The sequence below is a fragment of the Camelina sativa genome, chromosome 5, assembly GCF_000633955.1.
Source record: "Camelina sativa cultivar DH55 chromosome 5, Cs, whole genome shotgun sequence".
Classification (NCBI taxonomy): domain Eukaryota; kingdom Viridiplantae; phylum Streptophyta; class Magnoliopsida; order Brassicales; family Brassicaceae; genus Camelina; species Camelina sativa.
Window position 1 is genome coordinate 11,593,909 of NC_025689.1, and position 22,169 is coordinate 11,616,077.

At 29.7% G+C, this 22,169-nt stretch overlaps 2 protein-coding genes and 1 long non-coding RNA gene across 3 annotated transcripts; all 3 read right to left on the reverse strand.

Moving 5' to 3' along the window:
* On the reverse strand, window positions 6,442–8,661 carry LOC104786571 (callose synthase 2-like). Its single transcript, XM_010512003.2, has 6 exons — window positions 7,874–8,661; window positions 7,594–7,721; window positions 7,352–7,490; window positions 7,060–7,141; window positions 6,875–6,959; window positions 6,442–6,787 (listed from the first exon to the last, which is right to left on the reverse strand). The coding sequence occupies exons 1-6, from the start codon at window positions 8,001–8,003 to the stop codon at window positions 6,722–6,724; spliced, it is 630 nt and encodes a 209-aa protein (XP_010510305.1). The 5' UTR covers window positions 8,004–8,661; the 3' UTR covers window positions 6,442–6,721.
* On the reverse strand, window positions 9,138–10,859 carry LOC104786572. The gene is made up of 3 exons (XR_767546.2): window positions 10,571–10,859; window positions 9,993–10,116; window positions 9,138–9,382 (listed from the first exon to the last, which is right to left on the reverse strand). It is a non-coding gene; the product is annotated as an uncharacterized LOC104786572 (long non-coding RNA).
* Window positions 16,923–18,558, reverse strand: LOC104786573 (probable indole-3-pyruvate monooxygenase YUCCA5). Its single transcript, XM_010512004.1, has 3 exons — window positions 17,767–18,558; window positions 17,241–17,612; window positions 16,923–17,150 (listed from the first exon to the last, which is right to left on the reverse strand). The coding sequence occupies exons 1-3, from the start codon at window positions 18,442–18,444 to the stop codon at window positions 16,923–16,925; spliced, it is 1,278 nt and encodes a 425-aa protein (XP_010510306.1). The 5' UTR covers window positions 18,445–18,558.

Below are 22,169 nucleotides of genomic sequence, written 5' to 3' on the forward strand. Positions count from 1 at the left end.
TATGTATACACTTTTTGATACAGCTAACAATTATATGTTTTCAAACAACATTGTTGAAACTAAATAAGATATAATCATGTGAAAATTTTAAGTAATATGTTCTTAGACCATCTACAATGTATTTATCTATTATTTTATAATATAGAATAAGTCAAAATTAGAAAATGGTTTTCTCCAATGTGAAAAATTATATCTGACTATAAAATAGAGGTAGTGTTAAAGATATTTAAAATCACTATATTTAAGAGAAGAAATATAATTCAAGTCTAAATATCCAAAATGATTATCCAACTACAAACCATCATTATACAGTCTCAAATACCTCTTTGAAAACAACATTTAAGTGTTTTATTCTGGCATTTTCCATCTTTATCTGTAATTAACACCTTTAATTCTTTTCTAGTTGTAACACGAGAGAAGGCAACATAAATCTGTCCATGTGTGAAAACCGGTTTCGGTAGAAACAATCCAACATGTTATAGCGTCTAACCTTGACTTTTGTTTATAGTAATTGCAAACGCCACAGTAACAGGAAACTGTCGTAGCCTTATACGAAAAGGAAACTTTGTAAATAGGCTTATCGCAGATGAGAGAATATATAAGCCTCATAAACAACAGGAATTATACAATGAGTTGTATAAGCCTTAGTATAACAACAGGAATATATAAGCCTCATAAACAACAGGAATTATACAATGTATAATGCCTAAACTGTCACTAATTCAATTCTTTTATAAATTTGTGTAGGCAAATATATATTTAAATAATAGTTCAACTAATTTAATAAACCAAAAAGTAAATTAATTATAAGGTTAAAAAGGATTTCAACAAAAATGTAAATGGAAAAGAATTAACTAAAAGAGAAGCTATAATTTAATCTTCAAAAATAGTATTTATTTTCCATTTTTAATAATTTAAAATGGGATTCAATTATTTTATTTTTTTGAGATTTTCTAATTTTCGTTAAAAAGATAATAATTCGTCTTTTAAACAGTTTATTTTTAAAAGTGAAAGAAAAATAATTTATTAAAATTACGTTTATATTTTCAGTATATATACATTTTAATTGTCAGGACCTTTTGTCTTATTTAGAATCTTTGTTCTTCCTTTTGGTGATAGAGTATCCAGCCGGAATAACATGGGATTTCCGGAGATTAACATCAACCCTATGAGATTTTGTCGAGATCACAAAAGATTGTGTCATATCATCAAATTAAATGGATATTTGTAGTATATCCTCTCGAGATTTTCAATTCCTTCTATCCAAATCAAACCGTTATAATTATCTATAGAAATTTAACATTTTAAAAAATATAAATTTTCTTGAAACAAATATTAACAAAAGATTTAAATATTTATTTTCCATTTAAAAAAATAAATAAATTGGATATGATATTTGATTTCTGTTTTTTTTCATCTAATTTTCGTTTTAAAAAAGAAAAAAAAAATTTAAAGTGAAACAAAATGTCTGTAGAAATTTACTAATTTAAAAAATAGGGATATTCTCAAAGAAATATTTGTAATATATTATAGTATTTATTTTCTATTACTTTTAAATTTTAAATCAGGCATAAAATTTAGATTTCTAATTTTTTTATTAAACAAAATGGGAAATTTACTATTTATTATATATTATTTATCCATCCAAAGCAATTTCAAATAAACATTAATTGTAACTTGTTAAAAAAAAACTCTTCTTAATCTTCCTTAATCTCTTTCCTTCTTGAAAATCTCTGAGATATAAAGTCCTGAATCCAATTAATATTCTTTCTTCTTCTTTCTATCAATTTAAGAGGAAGAAGGAATATTAGTCACAAATATTAGTCACAAAAATTTATTTAAATATTAGTCATAACAAACATTTAATTTATTTGTAAATAAAAAGAAATCAAAGTTTTTAGAAAATTACCATAATTTTTTTTTATGAATAGAATCCACCATAATGTTGTGCAACTATAATCATTACAAAAAATATTAGCAACAATATTATTTTAAAAAATTAAGGATTATGGTTAGCAAAAATTAATACTTGATGAATTTCATTATATTCAATTTTGTAGATCCACATGATCAATGATCATCCATGACTTCAACTGAAACAAAAAAAATTGTGTAATAGGTTACATATAAATAGAATTATAATTTAAATCTTTTTGTAAACAGAAAAAAATCCAAGTTTTTAGAAGATTACCATAAATTTGCTATGAACAAATCCACCATAATTTTTCTGCAGCTATAATTATTACAAAAAAACATTAGCAACAATATTATTTAAAAAAAATAAAGATTCAGATTAGCAAAAATTAATACCTGTATTTCATTATATTCAGTTTTGTAGATCCTCAATTATGATCAATGATCATCCATGAATTCCACTGAAACATAAAAATATTTATTAGGTTACATATAAAATTTTAGTAAACTACAAAACAAAATATAGAAAATAATACAACCTATATTTTTTAAAGATGGAGAATCCATAGACAAAGTCTATGATTGCTTGATCTTGCTTTCCAAACAACCACTACAAAAAAAAAGCATAAAAAATAGAATCCGATGAATCATATAAAATTGTCAAAAGTTGTGTTTGCTCATTTGCTTGTTGAATAAAAAATCATGGAATAAAAATATGATCATGTTTAACCAAAAGAATAAAATTGAATAACAATCACCACTATAAAAAAAACAAATAAAAACAATTATTAAAAATACTTTACCGATTTGATTTTTTTGCTTGCTTCATCAACTTGTTCGTCCAATCTTGTTTTTGATATACAAAAAACATTCTTGGTCAATGGAAGTACACCTAAAACACAACCAAACAGTACAAAATGAGTAAAACTTTTGATATGATTCAACATAATAATTAAAAACTATAGCAGCATAAAAATTAATCATGCAAAGCACCAAAGCATATGGATAGTACATCAACATGAAAAAAAAAATCAAAATCATACAATAGTAAAGTTGATTCATTAGAACCAAAATAATACAAAAGAAACATTATACTCTCAAAATATATGTTTAGCTTTATGAATCCGACTTCTACTGTTTTGGCTGAGCCTCTATATATATATATAGCTTAGAAGGAAAATCGTCATAATTATCTTTACCATTTTAATATTGTAAAAAATAGAAATTTTCTTTAAACAAATATTCGTAATATATTCTAATATTTATCTTCCATTTTTTTTAAAAGAGATATTGTGTAAATATATTAGATTTTCGATTTTGTAAAACAAATTTCGTTTTTTTTTTAAATTTTCATTTTTTAATTTTTTTTAAACTTAGAAAAGGGTAAAAATGTCCAATTTTGAATTTCATTAATGGCAAATTAGTAATTTTAAGTCTGAGGATGAATGTGGTGTGTTTCAGCAACCTAAATAGAGAGAAAAAGTTTCTCCGAAATATTTTTAAGGGCATTTTTCATTAAGGGCAAAGGAGGTCAATTTTTGTGAGATTGGCTGTGAGCTCTCTCGACTTCTCCTTTAATATATTAGATCGGAGCTGATTTGGTCAAGGGATGAGTTCATAAAATGTTTAGTTTTCATTTTTATTTCTATCGTTCTATTTACCAAGCACTTCTAGTTTCAACCTACATGTATTCATTGGTACTGCATTGAAGGAGTCTCATATTTGTAACATATGTGAGTTTTACTCTTCGTGGATTAATCATGCATCATCTTATTGTGGGAGAGTCCGGATTATAAGAGATCAGACTGGAGCTGATCTTTACCATGGATCGGAGCTGATTTGGTTAAGGGATGAGTTCATAAAATATGATCAGAGATGATTTGGCGAAGGGATGAGTTTACATGTTTTTCTTAAAATGTTTAGTTTTCATTTATTTTTCTATTGTTCTATTTACCAAGCACTTCTAGTTTCAAACTTGATGTATTGATTGGTAGGAATCTCATATTTGTTACATGTGAGTTTACTCTTCGTGGATTAGTTATGCTTTCTAGATGCTTTTCTTGGCACTCTACTCTGCAGTCATACAACCAATGCTGAAAAAAGGTTTAAACGACACCTTTTTAATCTCGTCAAAATTAAGCGCAGAATTATTATACAACTAAAATTACAACCGAAGAAAACATAGTACTGAAGAAAGAAATAATAATTATAATCTGGGCATAACCGAGGTCTTATGTTTTTAGTACAGCAAGCTTGGACTTTCCGCGGTGTTTCGGGCAGGGCTGGGGTTATATTATATAAACCACCATCCATATGCAGATAGTGCGGTCACAGCAGCTGGAAGCTGCAAAATTATACAAATATTTGTTCACTTTAGACTCGAATTATATAAACAAAAGAGAAATTCACACCCAAAGAAAGAGAGCAAACTTAAAGTCTCTGAAAATAACCTCAGGTAGTCTCTTTATTGAAGGGTAGTTATTTGAAAAAATATAGCATGGAATTATGTTGTAAGGCCTAAAATTTAGCTAGTTGTTTCACTTCACACTACAAGAAAACAATCGATTTGCTAGGAACATTTGCGAGGGAAATTATCCCTCGCAAATTTGCGATAGAATTGCGAGGCTTTTGCTACAAACATAAAGTCACTAGCAATTCTTCGCAAATTTGCGAGGGAGTGGGTCCTCGGAAATCCGTCGCAAATTTACGAGGAATTTACGAGATAAATTAGTATTTCTAGTAAATCTATTGCAAATTTGCGACGGTTTTGCGATGACAGTATCCATTGCAAAGTTTCAAGGGATTTGCGACGGAATTGCAAGAGTCATCGCAAATCCATTGCAAATTAAGAAAATAAAATTCAAAAAAGTAATTATAACATTTAATCGAATTTTATTTCAAATACATTTGAGTGTTCATAGGTTCATCAAATAAATTTCTAAACTTTTCAAAAAATTAAGAAAAATTAACTTATGTGTTTATATGTTTTGTTAATTTCACATCCCAAACAAAAACCCCAAACCCTATACCCCAAACTCTATACCCCAAACCCTATACCCCAAACCCTTAACCTAACTCAAAACCCTAAATCATAAACTCTAAACTTTAAAGTAAAGTTTAAACTTTAAAAATCCTAATAATACAAATCCTAATCATAAATTTAAAACAATATATGTATATATATAACTTTACACAAAATCAATCTTTTTAATATATATATATATATATTTACTTATAAATTTAAATCTCTAAACCTAAAATTCAGTTATTATATATATATGTTCAAAACTAAAATTCAAATATATATATGACTCTTTTGTGATTGTTTTGTGACTGTTTAACTATATAAATTAAATCAAATAATCCCAAATTTTAAACTTAGTACAAATCCTAAATCATAAACCCTTAAACCTTAGAATTTTAAACTTTGAAATTTAGAAATTAAATCGTAAATCAAAATTCAAATATGAAATATATTCAAAACTAAAATCCAATACTTAGAAAAAAAAAGTTTTCAAATTTAAAAAAAAAATCAAAATTCTCTAAAGCTATTAAAATAAAAAATCGAACCATTTTGTAAATATGCTTAACTCAAACGTTAAGCAAATTAATGAACATGCATATATATTTAACACAAAAGCTATGCAAATTAATGAATTTACAAATATGTTTAAGATATTTTGTCTACGTATAATATACCAAATAATACTCCAAATTACAAAATTAATAAACCAAAACAATGCTGAGTTCCCATTGGTTAGTTCATAGAGACATGGATTGGTCTTTTAGCTTATCATGCACCGTACTTTTTCTTTTTTTTTCCTTTCTCCTCTTCGTCACCAACCTCCTCGAGCAATCGAATATCTCTTCTTGTCCCTCTATACCCATATCACGAGATCTCATGACCAGCAATCTGAATTTGAACAAGTCGTCAAGGTTTTCACAATCCTCTTACCTACCTTTCTTCCTCGTATAATTCTCGTTTTGATTTTGATTTGGTGAAACTAATTTTACGTCTGCTTTCTAGGATCTAGATCTGTTGCCCGAAGATCCTTGAATACGAACTCCTCCTCTATCCCTGAATCCGAACTCCACCCAAAGATCCATAATTGAAGATGGAAAAAGAAATCCGGCGACAGAAAAAGAGTGCTAAAAGAGACGGTGGCGGTGCAAAAGGCTTGTGTCGCGAGTGGAGTGCTGGTTCTTCCCTTCCACCTGGTTGAAAATCTGCTTGGTTTGAAGATCATTTTTGAGGGATTAATTGGCCAAGAGGCCGACATACTAGCAGCTGGCAACGTGGGCTCGTCGGCAAACGGAATCTGGTTGCGGCTGCGTGTGATTAGGGCTTTTTTGTTTGTTGATTTTAACGTCCGGTTCAACCAACATTTTGTAACCAGTTCAATTCTGTAACTCTTAACCAATTCCCGGTTTGGGTGGTTTATTAATATTAGTTTTTATTTTAATCTGTCATGCGGTCACTAATTCTATAAATATACCTAATATATATATATATATATATCTAATATATAATAAAAATTAAATATATTAAATTATTTAAGAAAATATATAGTTTTTTTTTCAAAAATTTCCTCGTAAATCGTTAGCAAAATCTGCGGGATGTACTATGAACAATATTGCAAGGAATCTGCTACTGCTTTTAGTCCTCGCAATTTACGATTATTTTGCGAGAGATTTAATACCTAGCAAATATTGCGAGGGAATTGCAACGTTGACCAATTTGCCAGAAGCGAATTGCCAGGGATTGACTTTCCTCGCAAATCCCTTGCTATAGTTGTTTTGCGAGGGATTAGCTAGATATTCTTCCATCGCAAATCGATTGTTTTCTTGTAGTGTCAGTATGGGCTTCCAAAATCTACAGCAAAATTAAAGTAAGACAAATTATTGAAAAGCAGTATATATTTTTGGTAATCTATGCGACAGTATATATATATGCTAATACCTCAGAAGGCAGTTGTACATCTTTGGAAAGAAGCTCCAAGACTTTGAAGAGATCACGAGCAGTTTCACATGCATCTATAATGTGACTAAAACAAACAAAAAAAAGTAGAAGAGAAAGATATTTAAGAAGAAGCTATAGAGAAATTTGAAAAAACGATACTTGTAAAATTATTAATAAGCACAAACTCGATAGATCTACGACACTCATAAGTGGGAAAGGCGGCCTTGAGGGCATGGTAAGCAGCGTCTCTTCTTGAATGATCATTTTCTGTTGAAAAAAAGCATAATGAAAACCATTAAGAGAAGATTCCACATATTGCTTTTATGATAAACTTGTAGGATGATACATTCTTAATTTGTTTTATATATATATATATATATATATATATATTGATCATATAATAATAAGAGAATTACAAGAGTATTCCTAGACCTGCCAAATGATCAACGGGCAATGCAAAAATAGATAAACCTTTACCTTTCAAATATGTATATTGGTTGCCAATGATCTTGATCACAGCTATGATGTTTTTCTCGTAAAAGTCTAGACAGAAACTTTGCAAATGAGGTAAATCGGTATGAGGCTGAAACTGCCCTTGTTCACTTGTTTCATCATTCTAAGTCAAAAGGAAAATGATGAAAATATATATACAGAGAGAAAGATGTTGAGAAAACAACAAGGTGGATGATATAAAGAGAGATAATTATATGTGTACTTACCCTTCTGATCCAATACGTAAGGGTAAAGTTAAATTTTAGAACACCACCACCTAAAGGTAAACGAAATATGTCACTCATGCGTGATGCGGGGTAAAGCCTTTGTGACTCCTCATGCGCACCATGAACACCTTGATCATAGAAGGGCATCCATCTCATCAAACAAACAATACTGTATATGGGTGTTTACTAATGATCTTAATTAAGAGATTATATATAATGAGATTTAACATGCGCAAGCCTATTATATCACTACTCTTGGAGAGATTTGTTCCAAACTCACATAGATAACCAATCCGAGGATGGGTGAGATGGAAGCGATGGGCCAGGTCAAGGATCGGAGTACACGAGGTATGAGACGATGGTACCATCTCACTATCCGGCGGAAGACAAGTCGTCGTCTCTGTTGACATCTTTTAGATCTAGTAGGTTTCGCAAAAGGAGTTTTTAGATCTTCCTTAATTCTCCTCCCTATTTTTTTTGATCTTCTAGGGTTGTCGGTTCTCGCGGATTCTGGTTACAATCTGACAGACTTGTGTAATATATAACACACACATATGTGTCAAAGATTCTCGACTACAGAAAATGACGTAAATACCCTTTTGTGACGTGTTTGTGTGATCAATTTGTGAACTTTTGAAATGGGTTTGGTGTCTTGAAGGTGTTTTGTTCTTAGGCTAAATCCCCAACAGACAACTTTAAATTTCAGAGATGGTGGTATGTTGTTAAGACTTGGACTAAAACATTAATCCCTGCTCTCAAGTAAAGTCGTTTCTTCGATTGTTGGGTGCTCCTATACTTAAGAGCATATTTATTGGTGGGTTGTTAGAAGCTAGGTTGCACTGAAACGGGTACGGGAACATGAATCGGGTACGGAAACGGGGACGGAAAACGGCAAAGTAAAAATTAGTAGATACGGGTACGGCTTGGGTACTTCAATAAATGTATAAGAAAATATACCCATACCTTGAATAAGAGGGGATTAGTAAAGCTAATAGGAAAAGGAGAGAGGGGGAAAAAGTCTAGAAAGTAGAAAAATATAAAGAAATGAAAATATGCTTATGATATGAGTGCTTTGAATGAAATGAAATGGATGCAAATATCAAAAAATTCGATGTTATCTTCCCCTAAAGCATCTAAGACGTCCCCATAGAGTCCCCGTAGAGTTTCCATCCCCAACATGTCCCCGGTACGGGGACGGCTACCAAATAGACGTACCCGTGCATCATAGGTTAGAAGGGGAGTTCTTAAATTTTTTATGAATTAATTGTGTACTGTTTGGAATATAAGAATCCATGATCTCTTAGATAAAATTTTCTCTTTTATTGGTAGGTTCTTATTTTGGGTCTCTTATTTTTTAAAATATTGTTTTTTAAATTTAAAATTTTTAAATAGAATAGAAGTAGTATAAATGTGTAAACATTTAAGATTTTATAAAATTAGAAAATATTGCATTTTAATTATTTTTTTGACAAAATTATTGTATTATAATCTTTTGTAGTATATATTTGAAACAATCAAACTGCCTTAAATGTATTCCTATTCTATGCACAAAACAAAGATAATTACTGGACATACTTATAAATTGAAAGATTTTGTAACAAATGGACAAATTTTTCCTTCATTGAAACTGTTCTCACATCTAATATCGAAATCTTTAAATACAACCAACTAAACCAGAAATGGAAAACCAAAAGTTCAAACTAACACAACCGAATTTGAGAGTAATCCCGAAAATGGTCGTCGATCAGCTAAGCTCAAATATAAACAAAACACTGATCTCTAATATCCCCTGCACCATTTTAGAGAACTTCACGTTATTCAAACCGTTTTGGAATCCAGTCACAACAAGACAACAATTTAAGGTCAACATGATCAGCAAGTAGAAGTTGTTTTATAATTTAAGACTTTTAAACAAGACATGTCTCACTATCCTATACTATCCTCAGTTGTTAATAAGTGAAGGCTGGATAAAGAACCTACATGTAAAAAGAATCTTGGAACCGGATCAATCAAGATGGTAAATAAACACAAGTTACTCATTGATATATAACATGGATTCTTGGACAACACTATTATAACTCAGTTACATATTCAATGATGTAGTTGCACAACCTGAAATCATACAGCTACATAAAAACCAACCTAGAACTAACGGTTCGGTTCAAGGAGGAAACAAATTCCAACACTTTGTTTGAGTTCAGATATAACAACAACAACATAGTAGAAGCCTAATGAAATAATCTGCAAACATGATCCATATAAAAGCAACTAGCTTTTAGGTAAGCCCATCATCATAAGACTCTCTGAACTAAACTCAAATCCGTCGCTAGTTTAAGAAAAACCATATCTCACATATCAAAGCTTCAATCTTTTCAATAAAAAATTTGAGAAAAACATACTCGCTAGTGATGAAGCTGATGAACTCAGAGACGCATTCCTGAACAATGTCTTTAGCATCTTTACCAATCTTGCCATTAGAAGGCCAAAGCTTTCTTCATGATCCTGCTGATGCTAGCTATAATGCTGATGTGGTATTGAAAGAGAAAAGAGAATCATGAAGTCAAGAACACAAACAGTTACAAAATCAGTGATATTGAAAGAGATATTGTTTTGACAAAATCAGTTATATAACATATCCATCTTCAGACTTTATCTAAACTTAACCAAAACGGATCATCATTAGCTTACACAAATAACAACACCAAAAACAACTAATCAGAAGATCTTCTGTTGAATCAAGTTAGTAACTTTAATCAGCATATCGGCGAGACATGAAGGCCAAATCTTTTCAAATTCATCATAACCAGAGATTAAGAAGACAACATCTACTAATCATATGGATCATATCGGAACACCAAGAACCCTAATGAACTAACAAACATCAAATAACCCTAAATTGCGATCCAAAATCAAAGAACACTAATCATAAAACACTAATCGGGATTGATTCAATCACTAATTGTATTGAGAAACTTACCCTCTGATTCCAATTGATTCAATCTCGTCCGATTGAGTGGACTCCAAATTCAAATCTTTGTCTTTTCGGGACTTCAATCGCATCTGCTCCGACCGCGACATAAAAATTTTATCGCGACACGAAGAGAGAAAGAGAGAAAGAGAGAAAGAGAGAAACCAAAAAAGTTTTCGCGAAACAAAAATTATTTTTAGCCTTCTCTATTATTCTCTCGTCCAACCAAAGAGAGACACGTACCGTCTCTTACACCCGAAGAGAGTCTACTATATAAGAGGATCTCTTCAGTTTTTTTTTTTGTTTCTGATTTATTTTTTCTCCAAAAAATACTTAAAATCCCACTAACAACCCCTTATATCCCACCGATAAACATGGTCTAAGGCCCCTAAATTATGCTTGTGGTTTTGTCTTAACCTCTCTCTCTAGTATTAGGTTTTACTAACAGGATAGTGTGGCCAATCTAAATTATTGTTTTATCCATGTTCCATGGTGACATCAACCAAACTTGTTTAACGATTTGTTTTGGGTTTGCCTAAATAATTGTTACCTTTCTCCACATTTAAAAAAAAAATATATTTCGTATTGGGCAAAAGGTCGACCAGATTTTATGGAATCACCATAAACTTATAGAGAGAATTCAGATTCTCCCTCATAGGAAGACAAAGATTTACTTTTTAATTGGTGTATTTTATAGATTTAAAATTTACCCTACCACCATTATTCGATTTCAAGACTGAAATCTTTGTCGATCTAATACCTCACATAAAACCAAACTATCAAATAGTAAACCAATCATTACTAGTATTTTTGAAGTACATTTTTGAAATAAATTTTCATTTTCAACACAATTGCAAACAATGTCATTGACTTTAAAAGATAAGAAAATTTATCTACCTAATTATATGTAATATTTTAAAATATAATAAAAGGTATTACTTACCAAAACTTCAAAATCAATTATGTATGTAATATTATATCCTAAAAGATAAGAATATTTATCTACCTAATTCAAACATATATATATGGACTGTCTTTTCACTTTTACATGATTTTATATTCAAATTATTTTTAATTATTATATAATACATTTAGCTGATAAAATATGTGAGTTTTCTGCATATGATGTAATTAAAAAAACGGACACAAATTACTCAATCGATAAATAAAAAAATGTGTGTACAATATTCCACATCGCTTGAAAAAAAAAGTTAATAAAAATTTAAAATATGAATAAGATTTGTGCTATTATGAAGATTCAAATATGATAGCTACTTAAACCTTATAAGAAATTTAAATATTATAAATATTTCAACTATAAAAAGTTTAAACTTTATAAAATGTTAATAATGTTAATAATATATTTAAACTTTTATGAAGTTTCAATATTATAAATATTAAAATTTATAAGAATTATAAATATTATAAATATTTAAACTTTATAAGAAACAAAAGTTTTATAAAATGTTATAATAAATGGTTACCATCTTAATAAATATCATACTAAACTCATTCTAATTCTTATAAACGAAACAATAAACATTAGTTTGTCGTAGGAAAATTTGTAGGCAAAACATAAGCAATATGAAAGGAAAAAAATGTCGAAATAATTTTGTGGGAAATTTTACTACAAAACAATAATCATATGAAATTGAAAAGAATATTAATAGAATGTTTTTAGTTGGAAATATGGTAGGAAATTACTGTGTAGCCAATTTATTACGAAGCTCATTTCTTACCAATTTATTATGAAATATGTAATATGTTTAATAATATTATATTACAAAACTAATTACTATAATAGATAAAAATTGATCTATGTAATATGTTTAATAATATTATATTAAAAAGCCACTCTAGAACCATTCGGCTTGACAAAAAAAAAAAACTATTGGCCTTTAGGTACACAAGTAGAAGGATCGCTAGCTCAAATGCCTTGACGAAGTGACTACGGGAATAAAACATGTAGCTTTCTGCAAACTTGGTATGGAAAACCACAAAGCCACGACCAATAGCTCTACATTCAGCACCTTTGTGCAACAATATTTTTCCAAAGTAATGATATTTTTACCAAGTGAAATGTGAAAAATATGGGAGGAAGGTGCATCAATATAATGTCAAACAACGCTCTAGGGAATCCTTTCTCAACGCTAATCACCATTAGCATAGGAAAAACCATTAAGAATAAACCAACATGCATGATTGATTGAGACGAAATAACTTATTGAAGAGGTTTGGAGTCAAGAATAGATGAATGTTTCCACATTTCTCCTTGAAGACCATTAAGAACGCGATACAACTGACCATATAGATACAACAATCAAGAACATTATTGTACCTAGATTACACAAACCTCAAAAGTGCTGACAGGAAAAATACTTGTTGAAGTTGAATATGAAAATAAACTTAAGAACATTTTTTATCTTAGTTGTTTGTATCTTACTGAGCAACAACGAAATCATATAAAATATCATAATTAAAGAACAAAATATAAAATCTTGAATGAATATAAGGAATATGCCATGGATCAAGGGTTTAAGTGCAATAATTAGCTGGAAAATAAAAGTATTTTTTTATTTTAATAATATAGATTATTTTGTATCAAATCGTCATAATTGTTTTCATTATCTTAAGAAATCATACCAAGAATGGGTTGTTTAGGTATGAAAATGCGAGTAATTAGTGGTATATATAGAGTAATTAATTTTATAAATATAACTAATTTTGCATCAAATTGTCATAATTGTTTTCATTATCTTAGGAAATCATACCAAGAATGAGTTGTTTAGGTATGCCATGTAATGCAACAACAAATGAGGAGTATATAAAGTAATTAGTTTTTGTTTGTTATATATTATTGATTTTATGCATAAAAATTGTAATAAATAACACATATATTATATATTTAATTAATTAAATGATAATTACTATTATCCTTTCTATTGAAATCTTACCAAGAATGAATACTAAGATTTAATTTTGAAATTAATTTAGTGATTAATGGTATATGCGAATTTAAGAAATGTGCTTATGTTAATATCCGCTAGAAACATGCGGTCAAATGACTTGATTCCTTTAAGGTTTGTTTATTTTGTTCCCATAGTACCCTTAATTGCAAATGAATCTTTTTTTTTGTCACGAAATTGCAAATGAATCTATATTAACATTTTTTAAGTACATTTTGGTTTACGGCCTTTAAGTTTTTTTTATATTTAATTTGTTTTATTTACAACATTAACCCCTAACGATTTTTCTAAAATTACATTTCGTAGAAACTCAATTAATGGAACTATTTAAATCGACTTAATTTGATACATTTATTGCCATAAATAGCTTGACAACATCTATATATTTCGATTTTTCCAAAAAACAACTCTACGCATTAAATTTTTAATCCCATAAAATCTTCAAAACTATTTAATAGATCTTTAGAGACTGTATGATCTCTTAAATTTAAATTACACAGCTGAATTTGAGTAACAAATGATTATAATCGCAATACTTACTAGATTAGGACCTGCGGTACATCGCGGGGAAAAATTATTTATAATTAAAATATTAAAATTATAAATTGTATTTGTTGGTTAAATATGTTATAATTATATAATAATTGTTAAATAAACAATATAATACCGCAATATAATTAATTTTTTGTAATCGTAATTTAAATTTTATTAGATATGTCTATTCTCTGATACTGACAGTGTTAACAAAATAATGAAACGATGTTTTACCCGTGTAACACCGAATTACTGCTATTTTTTAATTTATATAAATATCGATAAAACCCATCCCGCTATATAACCCCATTCCGAGATATTTTAACTCACACTATATCATCTTAACTTTTAATATTTATTGTGTATCTACGGTATTATATTATCATATTTAACTTGTTAAAAATTTAAATATTTTTCATATTTAACCTTTTAAAAATCTTTAAAATAAAAAACCGCAATAAACCAAATAAAAGTTTTTAAAGTTTGAATACCTGATAAATCAAGAGTCTATTCATTTGTATTCAGAATTATTTTGGCAATTGAGACATTAATGTCGTAGTTATTGCAATATAATTTTCCTGAAATTTTGTCTACAAATTCATTTTCCGGAAATTTCATCTAGATTATTAGCAAAAGAGTATATTTTCGCGGATTCTATAAAATTTTGGACATCGTTTTGTCTACAACCTAAATAAATGGATGCCCTTAAATTATGAATTATCAAGAGGCCCATAAAATACTAAGAGGTCCATATAAAATTGCTAGAGGTCACTGAATTAATTGCATTAGTAGCATTAATTGCTAAAACTTTCCTTATTAGTATTTTTGAGCAAAAACTGCTGCAAAAATAATAGTATAGATTATAACGTTAATAAAGTTCATAAAAACAGAAACTCAAATTTAGAAACTCAGTAACCGGGTATATTTAATTTTAGCATCAAGAAATATATTTAATATAATATATATCACGTTAAGAAACTGAATATTATTTTGCGATAATTTTATCAACTCAAATAAAATTATGTTAATAATACTAAAATCTCTCTTTTATTGCTACGGATCGTAAACTTCTTGCTCATCAAGCATTTTCCATGTATAAATATCAACTTCACAAACGAAACACAACACCAACAACCAAAACCACTAATATGACGGTTTTAAAACACGGGTTAAACCACTAATATGACGGTTTGTTTTTATATGGCAGGACATATTATTAACATAACGGTTTGAATTAACATTAGTAAAAATATAAAATATTATTAATTTGGTTTTGAAACACGGGTTAAATCTTCATTTAATCATTTGGTCAATACCACTAATATTAGAATATTAAACATATTAAATCAGGGTAATTTAACTAAAATTTTGTAAAACAATTAAATCATTGGTAAAATTGTGACTTAATCCGACAATAGCTTATAAATTACATATTTATGTATTTATTCCCACTATTATTGTTCTAATAACTGACAATCCAAACAAAATTATTATTTAACTAAACAAAACAAACTAAATAGAAAAAACAAATAAAAATTAAAATGTTATTATTTTTTAAAAAAATTGTCACGCGGTGTACCGCGGGTTAAACTCTAGCTTTACATTTAAACCAATGACTGAATATTATTCAAAATAAAGGTTTCTTTATAATAGTAATTCAAAAATGTTAATATATATGATAGTATTTTGCAATAAAATAACATTAGAAACTATTATTTATTATGTCTTTCACAATATGTGTGGTATGCTGAGGTAGAACGTATTTATATATCTAAATTACCTAATATATTTCAAAATCATCGTTCCAATAACGAGATACTCTTAATTTGGAGTTGAAAGAAATTAAAGAATATTTGTCTTTTGTTAAGCAAAATCGAGAGTTTTAATATAATAAGTGGCAAACGATATATTTACAAAATTATGTTGATGAATAAGTTAAAACATATAGTAAAGTTTTAAAAAGCCAAAAAATATTTTATTTGGACGTTTAATACCTCGATTTTTTTGGTTAGAAGAAAAATACATCATTTAATTATCGTTGGCTTAAAAGTATTTAATCTTTATAGTGTTGCTAGATTTTAATCTACGGTTTAACAGTGTTTAACGGGCGTCACAGATCATCAATCGACCCTCAAAATTGAATCACGCGTGTTTACATCAGTCAGTTTACTTTATTTCCCTTTACCAAATTTTCATTCAAGTATTTTAAATTTTAATTTTTGTTCTATTTATGTTATTGATATATTTTTTTAATGGTTGCTTCGTGTCTACATGCTATAGTAGAGGAGATGGTCTTAGAGCTATAATCTATGTATGTGACATATCTGAAACATTGCTCAATCAAAATATAAGCGAACGGGAAAAGAAATGCAAATTTTCTCGAAGTCCAGTTCACAAAGGGCATAGATTAAATTGGCGAGGGACGCATAGCTTCCATCAAAGTGGGAAAAGTCAGCAAGGCATGGTCTTTTGATGTTACGGATTTAAGGCTTCCATCGACAATTCCGATCATGTGTAGGAACAAACGTAGATATTGTTCACATATATTGGCATCAAATTTTTTTTTGGTAGGAACAAAAGAAACCAATTTATTATTATTATTACATTATATAATTTCATTACAAAAAAAAAAAAACGAAGTGAAAAGCCACATCACTCTAGTTATACAGAACCCAGCCTTCAAAAATAACACCGTTGGGTCTTTTGACGAGATGGCTCTCTCTTTCAATATCTATTATATTCTACACATTTTTTAAAAAAGTTAATTTAAAGAATAAATGAAATGAATTAATAAAATTTCGACCAAAAAAATGAAAGAATAAATAAACACTTTCGTTTTTACCCCATCCCTAACTTGAAGCCTAAGCAAGTGAGATGCATCTACGATAAACCACTCGTGATCTCATCTTGTGTATTTTGGAGTCTTCTCTCCACACGTTGCCAATGTCTTGAGCGATGTCAACGGCGTCTGCTGATGCTCCAGCCAATCCTTTCCTCGTGAACCCAGCCGCGTAAAGTCCTGATTTCCCTTTCCATGCATTTGGAAACGCTGATTTTGGAAACCCGTTTTTGGAAAACAAATCATTTTCCTAGAAAAATATCAAAACAGACAGAGTCAGTTGATTGTTACGCAAGAAACCAAACAAATCAACTTGTCCAAATTCAAAGTGTTTTCTCACCTGAAGCCATGAAGGGACGTTGCTACGGTAACCAGTGGCGAGAACCACGGCGTCGAGATTTAATCTCTGGCCATCAACAAACTCCACGTGGTTACGATAGAACCGTTTGATTCCAGGGACGACATCTACATCACCGGATTTGATTTTCTCTATAGCTCCAATGTCAAGCACCGGAGTCTTCCCTGTAACCACTTTGAGCTCCATTGGTCCCATATTGGGCCTCTTTACCCCATACTTTGTCAAATTTCCCAAAATTAGCCATGCAAGAATCAGCAGAAGCTTGTCTACTAGCCATAGAGGTAACCACTTCATCAGCATCATCGAGATTTCGAAAGTCGCTTTGCCAAAAATCTCCCTCGGCAAGACATGAACCTGGTCGAAATACCTAATAAACAGTTTAGCTCTAAGCTTGAAAGTACTTTTTAAAGAAATATTAAATAAATAAATCATTTAAGTTTTATTTTAAAATTTTTAAGAGAATTGAGTTTAAAGCAATTCTATACTTAAGCATTGTATAATCACTTACCGAGCTACGAACAACCATGGAGGGATTAGCATTGTGATTAGCGAGATCAAGCGAAACTTCCATACCGGAGTTTCCACATCCCACGACAAGAACACTCTTCCCTCTATACTTCTCGCCGGATTTATACTCACAAGAGTGAATCACCTCACCCTCAAACTTTGTCGTGAGCCCATCGATCTCCGGCACAACTCTCTCGGCGTTTTCTCCCGTTGCCACCACCAGCCACCGGCAAATATACTCCATCTCCGATCCAGCAATGGATGATGTCGTTGTCGTCTTGATCCGCCAGAGACCACTAACCTCGTCGTACCGAGCGGATTGAACACACTCGTTAAATTGCGGACTAATGTCAAACCGGTTTGCGTAAGACTCAAGGTAGTCAATGAACTGCCGTTTCGTTGGGTATTCAGGGTAGTTTTCCGGGAAGGGCATTTTAGGTAATTGACAGACGTTTTTGGGTAGATGAAGTTTGATTCTGTCGTAAGTTCGTCTCTGCCACAAAGAAGCTATGCAATCTGCTCTCTCCAATACCACAAAGGGAACGCCTTGCTCGTGGAGGCAAGCGGCCGTGGCTAGCCCCGATGGCCCTGCGCCGATGATAACTGGACCGTTAACCCAAATGCACCGTCTTCGGTCGGAGAACTCTTCACTGCCCATGAGTCTAAACATGTTGTCCATTCTTAAAAGGGCGTGTCTGATCAAATCTTAAAAATATATATGCAGCGTATATAGAATAAAGTTTGGGGATGCTTTTGATCGAATTGAAAACTGTTGGTAGTGAAATTGAATAAGGTTTTTGTTTTCGTTGTATAAGAATATTGAGATGTCGTGGACTGTGTTTGGAAGTAGAAGCAGTGTGGGTGTGTTTATATAGTGGGACAACAAACAATGAGGAAGCTGCATTTGATCTGCGACGTTGCGCGTTGAAAGTGCATATCTTTAACCCCTTAACTAAATGCAAAAAGTTCTTCAAAAATGTAGTAGGTGATAAATGTTGTGGCGGTACTGATTAAATAGCTTTCGGTATTACAAAGATATAGTTTAAAATTTAATTGAAATGTGAATAGACTACGTACGTACACATGAGCCATGAGCTTTATAGGACTTATAATTGAAAAGTTTAAACCTACTTGTAATATATGTATAGTAGAAGTGTACAAGTGTTAAGATGATCGAGCACACATCACAGGTTTACACTATTTTTTAATAACCATTCTTGGTCAATTTATACGAACTTAGCTAGGTTTATTATTTCTTATTTATAGTTTCTTTTCTCCTTTAATATTAGTATTATTCGCTTCATATCACTTTCTATGATTCTTCCATTAAAAAATTCATTTCAAAATGGAAAAGTTGGAAATTCTTTTTCAAGTGCTCTAATTTATTGAACGTAGTGGATGTATATATGTACTACGATGGGCGAGTTATGATTGTATTTAGTTCTTTAAAAAAACATCAATACATATATATATATATATATATATATAACTTCTTGGAAGCACAATATATATGGAAAAGATTCATATATAAACGTGTTTGATCTCAAATAATTTGAAATTATTAAATATGTATCGTACTACTTAAAGGGAGAAGATTCATATTTGTGTTGATGGAGGTCTCATTTTCAATTGTTTCTCCTATAAGCCACAAGCTTGACTTGAGCTGAGACTTGTGTGCGGATGTAATGTAGCGTTCAAGTCTATTTCTTTTGGTTTTCGGTTTTGTTTCAGGTTTGGTGTTTTGATTTATTTAAATTAGCTATGATTACTAGTTGTACCTGCTTTTGTTTTGCTCTCATATCTTTTTTTTTTTGTTCAACATCAACTATTTATTAACCAAGAAATTATATCAAAGGTACTTAACATTCTCCTCTAAAAAATTAGACCAAATGCAATGAGTCGATCAAATAAAACCCTGAATCACTAGCGGATCCAACACTACCTAACAGATATCAATTATATCTGAATTCATTTATTAGAGTTAGTATTGTCCACTCTTTAAGGAGAGATGTATCCAACGCCAACGGTGCCTTCATTGATTTTACCACTGTTAGCGACGGAGGCGGAGGAGAAATGAAGGTTGACTTGTCGGTCTACTAAAAGACATTTAACTTTAGTGTTATCTTTCCAAGAATTAAATTAAACAAAACAATTAGTTCACTGTTGAGTAATATGAATCTGTACTCCTAGATAATCTAATAATTAGTTCTCTTTCTTACATACTATTTGACATATACATACATGAATATAAGACAACTACACCCTCATACATAATTTTTTTCTTTTTCTTTTATGTGTTTGTCTTCTCCGGCAAAACATCACTAGCATCAAATAAATCATAATCTCTTGCCATCTATGTTATTTTGATCATGAATTTGAATTTGTGGTGGAGAGAAGGTTGATATGGTGGTTCCGATTTTGATTCCATGAAGATCAAGCGAAGATGTGGTGACAGGGTGGTGGTACAATTTGGATTCCATGAAGATCAAGGCCAAGCGGTGGCCGTGACGAGTTCAAATCTCGGTGGTGGTTCCAATTCCGATTGGAATTGTGCAGAGAGATGACGACGGAGGAGCTGTGATTGTTGAATATTACGACGGTAGTGGTCCTCATAGATATGTGATACTCTTTTTTTTTTTTTTAATTATTACTCATAAAACCTGAGAATGAGATAATTGCGATGCTATTTTCATCACCAGATTTCATAGGTTTCTTTTGGCTGTTTAATATCTGATCCGGTTGGTTAGGATCCAGTGCATCCATGGTTTAATTATTAAACTTTAATATGATAACTTGTTTTAACATGTTAATTATGCATTTAACAAATAATATATGAAATTTTACGCTATAACAATTGTTAGTTGTTATCATGTTAATCAAATAGTTATCACACAAATACTATATTGTATGTAGCTCATTATATTATGTATATGATATAACAAACGAATTACTGCGATAAATATAAGTTTACCACATTATTGATAAACATATCGCGATATAATTTGATGTAACACGATATATATGTAAGCTTATTGATATATATATTTTGTTATCACGTTAACTAAATACATAATTAAATTCTATATCTTTACTTATGTATTTCATGAACATTTTTGTCAAACTTATCACGATATAAAAAGACTTAACAAGATATATATAAACTTATATGTATATATATTGTTATCGTGTTAATCCAATAAATAATCATGTTCTTACTAAAACATTATAATTATACATTTAACAAATAATATATGATTTTTTACGCTACAACAATTGTTATTTGTTAACATGTTGATCAAATAGTTATCACACAAATACTATATTGTATGTAACTCGTTATTTATATATATGATATAACAAATGAGTTACTGCGATAAATATAAGTTTATCACATTATTGATAAATATATCGCGATATAATTTGATGTAACACGTAAACTTATTGATATATATATATTTTGTTATCATGTTAACTGAATACATAATTAAATTGACAATCTCAGATGAACAGTATTATTGGCCAGAACAGTATTATTGGCCGGAACAGTGTTATTGATATCATATCATCGATTTTATAAAGAGATAAAATAATTTTGTGTCTAATGGCATTTCTGTAGTTAACATAAAAAAAAAAGATAACTAAGGAAAAAAAACAAAGAGAGAAGAGAGAACTAAATATGAAATAAAGAGGGCTACAGATATAATTTATTTTTTTCTTCTGGGGTTACAGATTAATATAGCCCTTCATTATACTACAAGAGTTGACTTATCCCCTCTTTAATAAAAGGGAAGTAACTTCAACTTGGTAGACCATATAATATTAATGTAGGTTATAACTAAGATTAATTATTTGATAAGTTATATGGATTATTATTTGATAGGTTATATAGATTTAGGATTATAATCCTCTTAAAAAGATATTCCAAAGAATAAAATAAAATCTCAAATAATAATGAACTAACTATATATAGACAAAAAAAATCTCAGAATGTAATAGAAATTAATCACTCCTCCGTACATTATAAATCATTTCCGATTATACTAAAAAAAAAGTCTTACCTAACTTTATCAGAAAATTATAACTGGGTAACAGGTAAAAATTTAAATATTTAAATTCATTTCATATATTTTTTTTGTTGAATTGTATAGTTTTATATACTATAATAAACTTTTTAAATAATTTAATTTGGAATCTTTAAAAATAGTTTAATTTGATATTTTTAAGAATATCATAAATATATGATAGATCAAAAAGTTAAAAATTATAAAAACTCTAATTTGATTTGTTATAGCACAGATCAATAATATGTCAATATAATATGAAAAAATTTCAAGAAATATGATTTCTTGCTAGAGCATGGGCTAAAATTTCAAAAATATGATTTCTTAGATTAAATTTAACTTT

Excerpts from the sequence above, each read along its gene's own strand:
- LOC104786571 (XM_010512003.2), bottom strand. The coding sequence starts at position 8,003 with ATGTCAACAGAGACGACGACTTGTCTTCCGCCGGATAGTGAGATGGTA. Across the intron at positions 7,722-7,873 it reads TCCTCGGATTGGTTATCTAT|GTGTTCATGGTGCGCATGAG; the intron begins GTGAGTTTGGAA and ends TCTATGATCAAG. Across the intron at positions 7,491-7,593 it reads TTACGTATTGGATCAGAAGG|AATGATGAAACAAGTGAACA; the intron begins GTAAGTACACAT and ends CTTTTGACTTAG.
- LOC104786573 (XM_010512004.1), bottom strand. The coding sequence starts at position 18,444 with ATGGACAACATGTTTAGACTCATGGGCAGTGAAGAGTTCTCCGACCGA. Across the intron at positions 17,613-17,766 it reads CCATGGTTGTTCGTAGCTCG|GTTCATGTCTTGCCGAGGGA; the intron begins GTAAGTGATTAT and ends TATTTCGACCAG. Across the intron at positions 17,151-17,240 it reads ACGTCCCTTCATGGCTTCAG|GAAAATGATTTGTTTTCCAA; the intron begins GTGAGAAAACAC and ends ATATTTTTCTAG.